General features: G+C 44.6%; 1 protein-coding gene and 1 long non-coding RNA gene across 4 annotated transcripts in view; one reads left to right on the forward strand and one right to left on the reverse strand.

Annotated features, from left to right (window-relative positions):
- Nucleotides 1-14,163, forward strand: part of LOC117543119 (protein bicaudal D homolog 2-like) — a 48,209-nt gene that overhangs the window by 23,489 nt on the left and 10,557 nt on the right. For 2 of the 3 annotated variants that reach the window (XM_034211198.1, XM_034211199.1), the window contains exons 3-8: nt 9,263-9,415; nt 10,873-11,087; nt 11,173-11,419; nt 12,948-13,205; nt 13,324-13,527; nt 13,615-14,163. In XM_034211198.1, the coding sequence (XP_034067089.1) occupies nt 9,263-9,415; nt 10,873-11,087; nt 11,173-11,419; nt 12,948-13,205; nt 13,324-13,527; nt 13,615-14,163 (1,626 nt within the window). The remainder of the gene's footprint in view (nt 1-9,262; nt 9,416-10,872; nt 11,088-11,172; nt 11,420-12,947; nt 13,206-13,323; nt 13,528-13,614) is intronic. The other variant, XM_034211200.1, reaches the window with a different exon arrangement.
- LOC117543120 lies at nt 9,571-10,117 on the reverse strand. Its single transcript, XR_004568522.1, has 2 exons — nt 9,952-10,117; nt 9,571-9,830 (listed from the first exon to the last, which is right to left on the reverse strand). It is a non-coding gene; the product is annotated as an uncharacterized LOC117543120 (long non-coding RNA).

Genomic DNA, 14,163 nt, shown 5'->3' on the forward strand with positions numbered 1-14,163 from the left:
TCTTGAAAAGGCATCACCCGAACGTGAATATCACCGGTACCAAAAGAAAAAAGACTGAAGTGCAAACCCAACTCCCGCTAGCATTTAAGCCTCCACCACTCGCAGAGAGTTCAGACCGAGCCAAAGCTATTACAAACACCAAATATCCTTATGTTGCCATGTTAGCAAAGCGCTACCTGGCTGTATCTGCTACCTCTGTCCCTAGAGAGGGTGTTCTCCACAGCAGGAGACATTGTTAGTGCCAGCAGATCTGCCCTTTCGGCAAGCAATGTGGACAAGTTCATCTTTCTTTAAAACAACATGAAAATACAATGACAAGCAAGTCATAATGTCAAACTGGCTGCTTAGGTACTAGTACAGTACAGTTCAAATACAGATTATTTCAGTTAATTAAAAAGCTGCACCTTAATGTTTATTTTATTATATTTTGTATTTATTTGAGTGAATATTCATAGTTTAATAATAATTAAAAACCCAAAACTAATAGTTTATGTTTTGTGAGTACTAGTACAGTAAAGTTCAAATACAGATTATTTCAGTTCATCGAAATGCTGCACCTTAATGTTTTTTTTTATTATATTTTGTATTTATTTGAGTGAATATTCACAGTTTAATAATAATTAGAAAAAAATATGTTATGTTTTGTGATAATTTTTTCTGCTGTACCGAAAACGTACCGAACCGAACCGTGACCTAAAAACCGAGGTACGTACCGAACCGAAATGTTTGTGAACCGTTACACCCCTACCATACACATTATATAATTTTCTCTTAATCTTTCCTCACTAGCGTAATGCTAACAGTTATTGTCTGCGCCCCACTTTGGACAATGTCTGACCTATTCAGAGCCGCCATTTACATATATTCACAGCTAATTGACCTCATTGAAAGAGACGAGAGTGCAATGCAGTGCAGAGCGTGGGTTGTGTGTCTTTGCCAATGGCCATGCGTGTGTGATTTTCTTTGATGAAGCTAGTGATGAGGAGATTGCATGAACAGAATAGCAGTACAGGTTAAAATCACGTAGACTGAGAGGAGAACAGAGCTTTGAAGAAGTACAGTACGTACAGGCAGGAAGATATAAAAGGATGAGAAGAGATGAACAGTGTGACAGGAGGGCAGAGGGAGCTTCTCACCTTAAAAGAGTTCCTTTGGTCTATGCTCCCTTGACACCCAAGCAAAGGCTGGAATATTAAGTAGGTTGGATTGAAGTAGCTTGAGGAAAGAAGGAACCGACTACATTTAACTTGCTTTTCTAGAATGGTCCAATCATCTTCCCGCAGTATGAGATTGAGCACTTTTTCATGTCTCTGTATAACTCTTTTGTCATGTGGTAGTTAAACCCATCAATGTTCCAAGTCTTCCTGTGTTTGTGCACAGCAGATCCAGCTGGGTCCTCTGTTTTGAAGCTCAAGTTGGTAATTCCAGTGTAATTGGGAGGGAGGCGATTTAAAAAAGGGCTTCCCTCTAAAGTGAGTCTTAACTCTTTGGTGGGCAGCTGCTTGAATCGCTGCTGTTTACTGCGAGTCACTGCTTGAAACAGATGTCAGCCGCATTTCTGACTGAGATTAGTGAAAAAGACTTTAAAATGGCTTGTCCCTCAAAACTACTTAAGTTCCGCAAAGCTCCCAATTCCACTATAATTAGGTCAGCTGATGCTCAGCTCTGCATCTATGTTGGTTAAGTTGGGAATAATAAAAGCCAGATGTGCCTCCCAAGACATGTGTTTGCAGCAGAATACACATTTTACTGCCTGCAGACATTCAAGACTCAACTTGAATGTTATTTCTTTCTACAACATCTCCCACCTGAAGCTAGTTACTTCTTATATCTTTATTCCAAAATGTAAGAGAAATATGATTGTAGTGATAGCGGGTTAGCTTATATACTGTGTTGTTGGTATAACTGGTGGTGCACTGGTTTGCATTAGGGCCTTCCTGCAGGTGGTATTCCCATTATAAACACCCTAAAGCAGCACCATGGGCTCTGGCCAGCTCTAATTGGCTAGGTAAAAGTGGCTAGAGTGTAAATTGCCCCATGTATAGGAGATAATGACACCCTTCTAATGGTGCTTCTGTGTGTGGCAGGCAAATGGAGGGAGCCTGGGCACTGGCTGGCACTGTGACCAGACTGACAGGACTGAAAGACGCCTTTGTCTCCTGGGTTTCAAATTAGCCCTAAAGCTTAGGCAGGGAGAGAAAGGGGGAGCACTTGGAGACGGCAAGAATGGTGAGAAAGAAGGAGGCCTAAAATCCGTTAGGAGAAAGGCTTAATGAGAGTAAACTCAGCACCAATGGTGGACTGTGCTTCTTTTCTGGGCATTATGGGTAATCATATTAAGTCCAGAGGTTGATTGAATGACTCAATTTCATCATTAAATGCAACTGACAGTTTTGCTGTAACTGTTGCCTTTGTGTTTGGTTTAAAGTAGGTGTTATTGCTCCGGCATATCTATAAGGTTTCTCTGTAATCTATTACATTGTATTTCGGGTGAGAACAGTACGGATGAAAAACAGCTTGCGAAAGGCTTACAAAAATGTAATTTGACTGTGTTGATAAAAAATCAATAGATAATGCCATCACTCCAACAACCTGCAGATGTGGATATTTAATTAAGTGTAAAATAGCTCTTCCTCTGTACAGGGCAGTTAATTCTCTACCATTTAGGAACATTATTTCAGCTGGATGTTGACATCACATTCAAACCTCCCAGACATGCTTTCATGGCAAAGGCTCAAATGCTAGCCCCAAGCACGGGTAAGACACATTTCAGTGCTATGCTGCAGTCTACAGGATTACATCCTCACAAAGAGCCAGTAAAACTGTAAGGAGGCGCACTCTAATAGGCATGACTTCATTACATTCAATCTCTTGAGAGGACTGTGCCTACAGTGATGGCTGCCATTATGCTCTCATATACCTCATTCACACCAACGCAACTCCGGTTCAAGCTCCGTGCTAGAGCTTTTCAGGTTCAGAACTGGTTCTTCGGTTTAGCTCCTGCTCTTTTCACACTGCCCAGAGTCCGACTGGTGCTGCGTCATTGCGTCATCGTTTGCGTCATGACGTAGCCGTTTGCGTGCCTGCTTCATAAAGCCAAACCGCACGGAAACCCCTCACAGCTGACACCGACAACAACAACAATGGCCGATTGTGCTCCAGCTTCTTCTGTACCTCTTGGGAAGACCAGATTCCCAGTAGGTAGCTGGTCTCTTCAGTGGACCACTGCTGCTTGTTAAGTTTCTCCATCGTTGTGTACGAACTGGATAAAACGCCGGCTTTTTGTTGTTGTTCAGGAGTTGATCCCGCCTCGACGTGGGCGTGACTTATGTGGTGCTTTTGCTCTGGCCGGACAATTTTTTGGTGCTCGAAATGAACCGGATTCCGGAGCTAAGAGGCTGCTCCGCTGCGGTGTGAACAGGAAAACCCGGTGCTTTTCAAGCTCCAGCTCCGAACCGGCCCTGAAACACCGTTGGTGTGAATGAGGTATGAATGGGGGTCTCCATTGCCTGCCTCCTTAGGAAATGATCGAGCAAAGCCACTGATAAAAACGCTGAGAAGTGTTATCTGTGTACACTCCAATCTCACTCGTAAAAAATGTAATGTGTTTCCACCTCAGCATCACATGATTGCTTCCAGTGTTTCCTCTTCATTTGCACCACCCAGGATGTGCTGACACAGTAACGTTTGTTGCCTCTCTTCCATAACTACTGTCACCCTGAGGTGATTTACCTGCTTTGGCCATTTCCCCTCCCAAACCAATACATTGTGATGTTGAGCTTTTGTCAATCGCCTAAAGTGTTGCTCATTTAAATGATAAACATGATTGTTTTTTTCACCTCATGGACACAGTCGATGGAGCTGTCAGGCTTCCCTTTTTAATTTAAGTGCCTTTTCAAATGGCTGGATTAAACACCTGAGGGGGGGGGGGGGTCCGCATCGTTGGGCTTAGTATAAAAGGTCAGAAGAGTGCAGAGTACAAAGCTAATGAAAGGAAGGCCATTGTAGTTGTTGTAATGAGAAGAAAGGAGAGTGCGATGCTGCATTTTTCATTTTTTTCAGGGGACATGAGAGCAGGATTTCTGTTGTCACGGCAGCCCTGACGTTTTACCTTGATTACTGAAAGGTCAGAGTTGAGTGGTAAAGAGATCTAAGTAAGGTTGCTCTTTGTTCCCTGTTATTATCGTCTGACGTGAGGCTGATGTAACAGGACTCCTAGAAGGCTCTAGGGTGCTGATGTCGACTGCCTTATTATTTCTTGTGACATAAATGCCATGACGGATCACCTCCTGTCCTGCAATAGTTGGAGGCGGTGGGCAGTAGAGAAAGACAAACAGAGAAAAGGTTGAAAAATGAACTTAAGAAAAAACTGAATGAGACGGCAGGAGAAGGAGAAGAGATGTAATAAACACATTGTATTCAAATTTCAACGAGTATCTCATAACTGACACTTGATCCTGCAGATGTTTTTTGGGTTATCTGTCCACAGCTCCCACCATCATTCAATCTGACTCCCACGTCGGCTTCCTCCATGTGTAAAAGATTGATGACTTGAGAGGGATGCGTCTCTAAACCACATTTAGAAGATGTGCCATTGATCCCTAACAATATTTGTCTTTGGCATCAGCTTTTAGAAAGCTCTGAAAGTGTCTCGATCTTGATTTAAGCCTCTGGCTCGTAACACCAAAGAGGTTTTCCATGCTGGATCAATGGATCCTAATAAATCATCAACACACACACACACACACACACACACACACACACACACACACAGGCCTACACATTCACTGCAGATAATGGGTGTAAATGTGCTCACACCAACAGTTCTCCACTCTCATCCAAATGACCTCAAAATCACTAATTCACTATAAGTGCATGTAGACACACGTTCACCCTGTGGGCTTTTATACACTCACACTAGGCAAAGAATCATCAGCCACACACTCGCAAGGTTCCTTTCACTTTTTAGATGTTAATTGTCTCATTGAAAAGTGTGACCTTGACTGTGTTGTCTCTCTGTAATGGAGTCTGGGTTGGCTGCATAGAATGACAATTGCTTGCAGCGAAGAGCAGGATAAAAGCAGATCTGCTTTCACCCACATTCTAGCTGTGACAGTAGCAATAGGCCCCTGAGCTTCATTATTCCTTTGCTCTGTCTAAACCTATTCTGGGGGGGTTGAACTGTAGTGCATCTAGGATTCATTTCTTGTCTCTCCTGAAGGTAATCCTGGGATGTGCTGGGCTTGGTAGAGTTAGTGTTAACTCAGGCTGACATGACCTTGACGTGCGGCAGAGCCTACAGGACATGAAACGTGTTTTCACTAATTAGCTATCTGAAGTATCACCTGAGATCTGCAAGCTGAATTGAACATGGCGAGCCCTGTCTACTTCTTTTTTTATCTGATAGATAGACATGGTGGAATTAAAGCTTGGTATGAGGAAGGAATTCAACTGTGACTGATACATGGTCTCTAAGTGAGCCGGGCCTAATAAGGCCTAACCAGGCCGAGCGAGGCCTGCTGTGGAAACGCGCCATAAAGGCACACTGACATGCTGAGGAGAGAGAGGGTGGGGGTGGGAAATATGAGCGTGTCAATGTTTGTGAAATGGCGAAATGGAGGCCAGTGGTTTTAGAAAGAGAAGCCAAGACAGAGGGTTAAAAAAAAAAAGAAGCAATATTGACCTGTGCTTGGTGTCATTGCATCTGGGGACCCCTCTGCACTTTGTAGGAAGAGTAATTTGAGAAGGAAATTCAGTGCATGTGCATTTTACTGAAGTGCATAGTGGGTAGGATAGAGAGTGGAATAGAGGTCAGCAGAGTGCGAGAGAGAGAAAGGGAGAAAACATTTTTATTTATATTTATATTGAGTCTCTCTATTTAATCAATAGTACAGTCTCTTGCCATATGGGGGTCGCAGCACTTTCGAGGGAACTAAACCAGAGGGGAGAAAAGCTAGTAAATATGATAGGATTTGCAGAAATGCATATTTGAGTTATTAAGAGCGATGCAGAGCCTGAAAAACGTGAAAAACATGCATAATCTACACTTGTGTTAAGCCTGAAACGTTGCCACCGTGGCTTACTCAGTGATGGAGCATAGAAGTAGAGGTTATAGGGGCTCAAACACATTGAGAAAATACTCAAAGCTTTAGTGAGATTTAAGCAGGCTCAGCTCCACTGTGCTGTCGAGCAGTTGAATGGTGAAAAGAAAGCTTTGGAGCTAAAAGTGAGAGAGTTCCTACAGCACATAAGCTACCGTAAGAAGCTCTGACCCACTGAAATGTGAGCTCTCGTGACATATTGCAGCATGAATGGCCTAGTGAGAGTTCATTAGAGCAACAAACGGCTATGCTTTATCATGCATATACACAATAATGCACTAGTCCTTACTTTAGTTTTAAACGTATACGATATCACAAGCATCTTGCATGTTTCTGGTGTGCCTGTACCACTGTCTGCTTCTGTTTTCACTACCACCCACTTTGCATGGAAGTGACACGTTTGTATGTGTGTGTGTGGGCGCATTAAGGTCAGCTGCCCAGACGTCACCTGTGGTGACAGAAGGCGGGGGGGGGTCATCCCTAAGGAAACAGAGGCACATGCTCAAGAGAGGCTTCCCACTGACTTTATTGATGGCACCTCAGATGGCCTTCTAAAGCCACACCCAGTATCTACCCAGCCACACACACTCATTATCATATTATATCACAACAATTCCCAAGAGAGGTGTGTGCTCCTCCTGATTAAATGTCATTCACCCTTTATAGCAGGGACACACATGGCCACAGTAAACACTGATGAGTTTACTCAAATCAACTCCTGTCAAACAGCAGCGCAAACCCACCCCCCAGTCCCTCAGCGGCTCAGTGCAGCAGAGGATGTGGAAGCAGGGTGAAAGGTCAAAGCCCTGGTATGCATAATAATCAGATTGGAGGAGGATCATAATCAGGTTCAGAGGAGGCCTGTATTCATCAGGACCGAGCAGCACTGACCCTCCGGCTGAGGCACACAACAGGCCAGGCCCTAGCAACCAGCTGGCACAAGAACAAAAACAAGAGATTACTCCAGCTGTGTGGTGATATGCTAAAAATCTTAATACAATAGTATGTAAATAGTTTGATACTACAAACCTGCCAGCTAGAGTGTGTAAATCTATTGACAATTTGACTGTTTCCCCCATTTTCACTTTAATTCAGATTGCTCTACGATGTCAGGACCAATGGGCTTACTGTTAGACTCATCTGTATGTAAGCTCATGCATTATTCAGTAATGCACTAACATCAGGGCTTTCGCAGAGCAAACGCCCACGCTCGTTAGGCATGCGCAAAACCCCCAATGAATATGAATGCAACTTCAAACGTCAGCCGCAACTCAGCTCTGCACATAGCGATGAATTATTGCACAGAGCAAACGAGATGCGCTTCATCGGGGGGGATCCAGCAACATACTGTTTGTCAGTAAACTCCTCAGAGTTAGCCAACTAAGTGAGTACATTCTAATTATAGCAAATAACTAGACATAATAGTGTTTTGTGGCGTGACAGTCTCTTGAGATCCATTAGTTTGTAAACAGCGTGATTTATTGTTGGTTACAATTAAAGCTGTATTAATATGTTATAATACTATACTGGCATGTGTCTGAGCTCATTACTGTTAAGGGGATCAAACCAATGGCCCTTATTAAAAGGTGTTTCTAGCCATCACCTGTCATCACCAGTTTATTACTCACTCTATTTTTGTACACATTATATTACTGATGTGTATTTAATCTCAAGGCAGTGGAGACATGAGTAAATCTGCACAGTGAAAGCCTCTCAGGATCGACTTCCTCTGGTTGCTGCTATGATCCGAGAGCAGGGATTGATGCGTCCACATGGTTACGGTGTGAGAGGAAGGGGCCACCTGGCGAGGGATTGAGAGGCTAATTGTCCCTCTGGTATTAGGTTATCTCCGCCAACTCGCCTGAGAGAAAGCCACACATCCCACACATTCAAAGCCGCATGCAAATGCTCACTATACTGTAGATACAGAGACTGCTGTTCTTTTCTCACTTTGTCACACACACATATTTGCACACATTCCTTACTTGATCAGGAGATAAAAACACGAGCTGTTTGTGTCCAAAGTCACACGCTCACTTTCACACACACATTCAAGGTCAGTTCAGACGGTGCTGAACACAGAGATCTATTTCAAACACTCTTTCTCACATTACACACACATGTGCATGTTCATTTATTCAGTTCAAAAAGGCTGAGGTCCACTCTCCTTCACCGAGTATCCCCTTACTTCAGAGCTTTTATTTGCTATTTCTCTGACAGCCGCCGGCTAAGATTCCCCCCACCCAAGTGTCCTGTGGGATTCTTGTGTTTTGGGATGAGGTAGTCGGCAGGGAAAGGAAGCCATGGGCACATCTTGAAGAAAGAGGACAGAGGGTTAAACAGAGCTATAGACGAGGTAGTAGGACACAGGTGGCTAAGTACGGCTGATCAGATCCTTCGCTTTGTGTGGCAGTCTAACAGCGGGGGGAAGGGCATTTCTCTTACATCTCTACCTTTTTATATAATTCATGATGTCTTTCCTGAGCAGAAAGGATCTACATTTGCAGTATATAACTCAAAATACGAGCACATATTAACTGGTAATAGTCAGATATTCCGATTTCGAGTTCCAACTAAAACGACTTAATTCTACAATTTGTGCCAGTAAGTTACATTACATTGCATTTAGCTGACGCTTTTATCCAAAGCGACTTACAATAAGTACATTCGACCAGGAAGACACAACCTTGAAGAAAACAGAATCATATAAGTACATCAGGTTTCATAGAGCCAAACATTTCAAGTTCTTTAATGCTTCTGTATAGCGAACCATGCCCAATTTAACGCCTCTTTAGAACATTTGACTAATACAGCTTTCTGGCTATTGAATGTCTGTCACCATGAGAGAGATATGTCGGCTCGGTCTCTGTGGTACTTTCAGAGCTGGCAGGCAGACACACTTGTGGCCCACTGCCCGGAGAGACACCTGGCACTTCCCTCTCAAACACGAACAGGCACACACACCAAAGACACACACACACGATGGGTCGGACCAGATGGGATCTTTTTGTATCGCGCAAGATTTAAAGTGTTAAATAGCCAACGTGACACTAACCGTTATACTAAAGCAACAATATCCAATCATGGCCATCTCTCCCACCCTCGGTCAAAAGAGATTGAAATGGTGGTCACTGACAGCCCTTCCTCTTGTTGCCCTACAGAGCAGCCAGATGGTGGAGCTCCAGAGGAATCAGCTGCGTGATGACGTCAAGGAGTACAAGTTCAGGGAGGCTCGTCTGCTGCAGGACTACACCGAGCTGGAGGAGGAGAACATCTCGCTGCAGAAGCAGGTCTCCATGCTCAAACAGAGCCAGGTGAGGATAAAACAGGGCTGCAGCTCTGATGCACAACGTTTGAACCATACAGCAGAACATCCCTGTTACGTTCCCTTCTAAATCTAGGGGGGTACAAAGGGAAGTAACCACACACAAGGATGACCAAGCACGACAAAAAAAGGAGAGAAAACCGATCTCTTAGTAACGCACCAGTCGTTTAATGACCAAAAAAGAAACACGGGCTCACCAGCCAATTTGCACAGAATTATACAGCATCGATTATAGCACGGAGCTCCCCTCCTATCAAATGGCAACACACAGGTCTGCACACATGCAGCCAGAGGAGGAAAAACGGAGAGCCCACTGCAGTCTTCCTCCGGGCCTATATGGAGGCCCTGATTAGGAATTCGGAGCACCTGGGGAGAGGCTGCACCTGGGGACAATCAGGCTGCACCTGGGGACAATCAGGCTGCACCTGGGGACAATCAGGCTGCACCTGGGGACAATCAGGCTGCACCTGGGGACAATCAGGCAGCACCTGGGAGAGGCTGCACCTGGGGACAATCAGGCTGCACCTGGGGAATCAGAGGGAGAGAGAGAGAAACACACATACACGACCACACAAACACTACGGCACATAACAATCCCCTTTCCTGTTAAATCCGCCTTTGTTGATGGTTATCAGGGAGTCTTCTTGGCAAGGCCTAATTAAACGGGTAGTTTCAGGCATCTCAGCGTAGTACTTTTTATACACACACACACACACGTACTGTAAACTATCTAACAGCATCTGAGCCGCCCTACAGGCCCTCATCCTCCCTCTCATTGGCTCTCAGTGTGTCTCCTTCTTGTACTGATTAGACAGCCAAAAGAAGCTTTAACATTCAGATTTAATTACGATAATAAAAACATCCTCCGATACAGCAACGAGATAAGCAGCTGCCTTTGTTTTTTTCTTTCCTGCCGCCTGGCTGTAGAAGTGTTTGATCGACTCTTTAGCAGCTATCATTATTCAGAGAGATTCTAACACTTCATTGTAGTAAAAAAAAAACCTTCCTTGGTTTAGTCAAATGAGTGGAAAGAAAAATACAATCCCCTTCGCACATTTGCAAACATAATACAGAGCTTGGATATTTCCATTTAGTATAAGCTTTTATCCTTGAGCTGTTAATTATTTGCATATGCGCTTCTCGGATTCTGTTCTCCATATTCATCACAGAGGGCATGAAACCAAACAAAAGCGGCTCCTACTTTTAAGACATCCAATATAAAAAGGATTCCCAAATCCAATTAACTTCAAACTAATTAGAAAGGGAAATTCAATCTATATTCTGTCAATTAACATTATCTTGTATAATGTCATTCTGTTTGATCCAGCTGGTTTGCCACACATGATCCAGTCTGACAGCTTGTTTGAATTTGAGCTGCATCTTGTTGTATTTCGTCGTCAATTCAAAACTCATCGATAGTCTTCCATCACCTCTTTTTTTACCTAGGTGGAGTTTGAAGGTTTGAAGCATGAGATCCGTCGTCAAGAGGAGGACACTCAGTTCCTTAACAGCCAGCTGGAGGATGCCATCCGCCTGAAGGAGATTGCAGAGCGTCAGCTAGCTGAAGCCCTGGAGACCATCAAGACTGAGCGAGAGCTGAAAGCATCCCTGAGGAAAGAGCTGTCCCACTACATGAACATTGGAGACACTCTTTGTCACAGGTAAAAACACACAAAGTGTTCATAGGACTCAGAAAACAGTGTAAAGAACAAAAGATAACACACCGTTCCTACTTTCTCCCCTCAGCCCTCTCAGCATTTCTCTGGTTGGTCTCAAGTTCAGCGACGATGCCTCCACTGAACCCAACAACGACGAGGCTCTGCAGGAATTTGAGAATGGCTTCACCAAACTGGCCAATGCTCTCGCCTACAACAACCGCATCTCCTCTCCCGAGAAGGAAGAGCTGTTCAATCCCGCTCCCAGCCTGGTGGACGACTTGCTGAGCGAACTGAACATCTCAGAGATCCAGAAGCTCAAACAGCAGCTGATGCAGGTTTGTTATTAACAACTGTGTAAACATTTGTGTCAGTAAACAGTTAAACACATTGGTAACCATTTATAACCATCCATTCCACGGACAAGTAAGAAACGATAAATCAATTGCAGTCTCCCAGATTGGGAAGTAAATGTTTGTGTTTTAAGGTGTATTTAGTGAAGAAAAAATCAATAGCAAGCTAATGAGAGTCAAAGATTTATAGTACCTTGAAGATTAAAGTTGACTTTGACATCCTCCAGATATTCTTGATATGGCAATAAATGAGCGCAATGCTTATTAAATGTTTTAAAACAAACTAGGTTAAGTAGTTATCATAAAATAAATCAGCAGGACTGTGTTTTTGAGTAGGCCAGAGGTGTGTCTAAAACACTGAGTCGGTAGATCCTGACCCAGGTTGCTGCAGGGGTCTAAATCCTCTAAATGAACCCATGGAGACACACACACACCCTTCAGGCTCTGCTGGGCCGGGAGGCAGCGGGTGGTGGAACCAGTGCACCAGCCGCGCCTGATTGGGCACCATGGCTACCAGAAAGTATGGGGAACTTGTGGATTGTTTTGAGAACCAAGGGATTCTTTATTTGTCTCCCTTCGTCAAACATAAACACGGTTGCCGGATTAATAAAGTAAAGTTCAAGCTCTCTCAATGCTGCCCTGCTAAGGACACCGTTCTGCTTCTCAACCCGATCATTGTGCCGGATCTGGTTGGCTGACAAAGCTGTGTGTTTGCTATGACCCGCAGCGTGTCACTCCGCCTGCTGAAGCCTCCTGCCAGGTCATTCCACAGATTCCAGTGAGGAATCAGAGCAGAGCAAACAAAAACCTTCCTTTACTCATCTAGCCCTCTCATTCCTCTCATACCTTCTATTGATTAGGTACTCAAGGATTGATCCTAGACGTCCACTCCTTGTGTTTCACCTTATTAGTTCTTGTTGATGTTTAACAACATACAATATGGGTTCTGCAGGAATAGATCAATACATGAAAAGATCAGTCATTTAATACATTATTTATTTATTCAAATCTTTTTTTTATTAACATTGTTTGTATCTTAACATATGATATAAAGGAATATTAAACAGTTAGCTCCTTAACATGACACAGCATTTTAATCGAACTTTACATATTTGTTCCGCACTCGTAAAAAATGTATGCAGATGAGCATACACATGATACTTTTACATTATTTACTGGTCAGCTTCTCAAATAGCTGGCTGCCTATATCAGCATAACTGGCTGCTGGTGTGTAAGACGACCCTCTGAGCTGAGTGCAGTCCGGAGAATTGTCAAGGTCATCCTGACTGATAAGCTTCACATAACTTAGCAACACAAGCCTGAGTCGCAACATGCCACATAATCCACTGATTTAATATGATATATTTTCAAAACAGGAACCATTCACGTTATCGTGTAACAGCGAAATTGAAATTCTAAAAATGGTGACGTGTGAAAGACCCAGCAGGGAGCATTGTACTTTAATTACAGAATACAGTATGATAACCTCCCATGTCTTCGCCTCTCTCCTCAGATGGAGCGTGAGAAGGTCAACCTGCTGTCCACCCTGCAGGACTCCCAGAAACAGCTGGAGCATGCTAACGGTGCTCTGTCCGAGCATCAGGAAAAGGTCAACCGCCTCACGGAGAACCTCAGCGCCATGCGCAAGCTCCAGGCCAGCAAGGAGCGCCAGTCTGCCCTGGACAACGAGAAAGAACGTGACAGCAACGAGGACGGAGATTACTACGAGGTGGACATCAATGGACCGGAGATTCTGGAGTGCAAGTATAAGGTACGGGAGCTTTCCTCCTATCGGTAGAAGAAATGTGTCAAGCTAAAAGCAGAATGTCTACTTCCTTTGTTGATACTCAGCTTTTATATATGTTCAACCATTGATCTTTCTTTGCTAGGTTGCCGTGTCCGAAGCAGGAGAGCTGAAGGAGGAACTGAAGACTCTGAAGACACAATATCAGGCCTGTCAGTCACGTTACGAAGAGGAGCACACCCGTCTGGAATATGACGTCACAACGCTGGGAGGGAAGCTGGCAACTCTAGAGAAGACCAGTCAGACAGAGAGAGAGATGAAGATCAAGCTAGAGAAGGAGCTGCGCAAGGTGAGATGTTGCTCTTTTTATTGATGATCAAATAAATAGTTAATCTTGTACGCAGCTTAATTGAAGCTTCTTTCTCTGTGTTCACAGGTGAGCGACGTGGCAGGCGAGTCTCAGGGCAGCCTTAGTGTTGCGCAGGACGAGCTGGTCACCTTCAGCGAAGAACTGGCCACCCTCTACAACCACGTCTGCATGTGCAACAACGAGACACCCAACCGTGTCATGCTGGACTTCTACAAGCAAGGTAAGGGAGGTCGGAGCAGCCCTGAGGGTCGTGGCCGCCGCTCTCCCATCCTGCTCACCAAGGGCCTCTTCCCTGAGCCTGGTAGGACCGACCTGTCTGACGGAGCCCCTTCCCCCGTCTCCTCGCTGCCTTCCCCCGGGTCTGAACATCGCCGCGAGCCCATGAACATCTACAACCTGGTGGCCATCATCCGAGACCAGATCAAGCACCTGCAGCTGGCGGTGGACCGCACCACAGAGCTGTCCCGCCAGAGGGTCGCCTCCCTGGAGCTCGGCACTGTGGCCGACAAGGACAAGGAGGCCTGCATGGAGGAGATCCTCAAACTGAAATCCCTGCTCAGCACCAAGAGGGAACAGATTGCAACCCTGAGGACTGTCCTCAAGGCCAACAAACAG

The sequence above is a fragment of the Gymnodraco acuticeps genome, unplaced genomic scaffold, assembly GCF_902827175.1.
Source record: "Gymnodraco acuticeps unplaced genomic scaffold, fGymAcu1.1, whole genome shotgun sequence".
NCBI classification, from domain to species: domain Eukaryota; kingdom Metazoa; phylum Chordata; class Actinopteri; order Perciformes; family Bathydraconidae; genus Gymnodraco; species Gymnodraco acuticeps.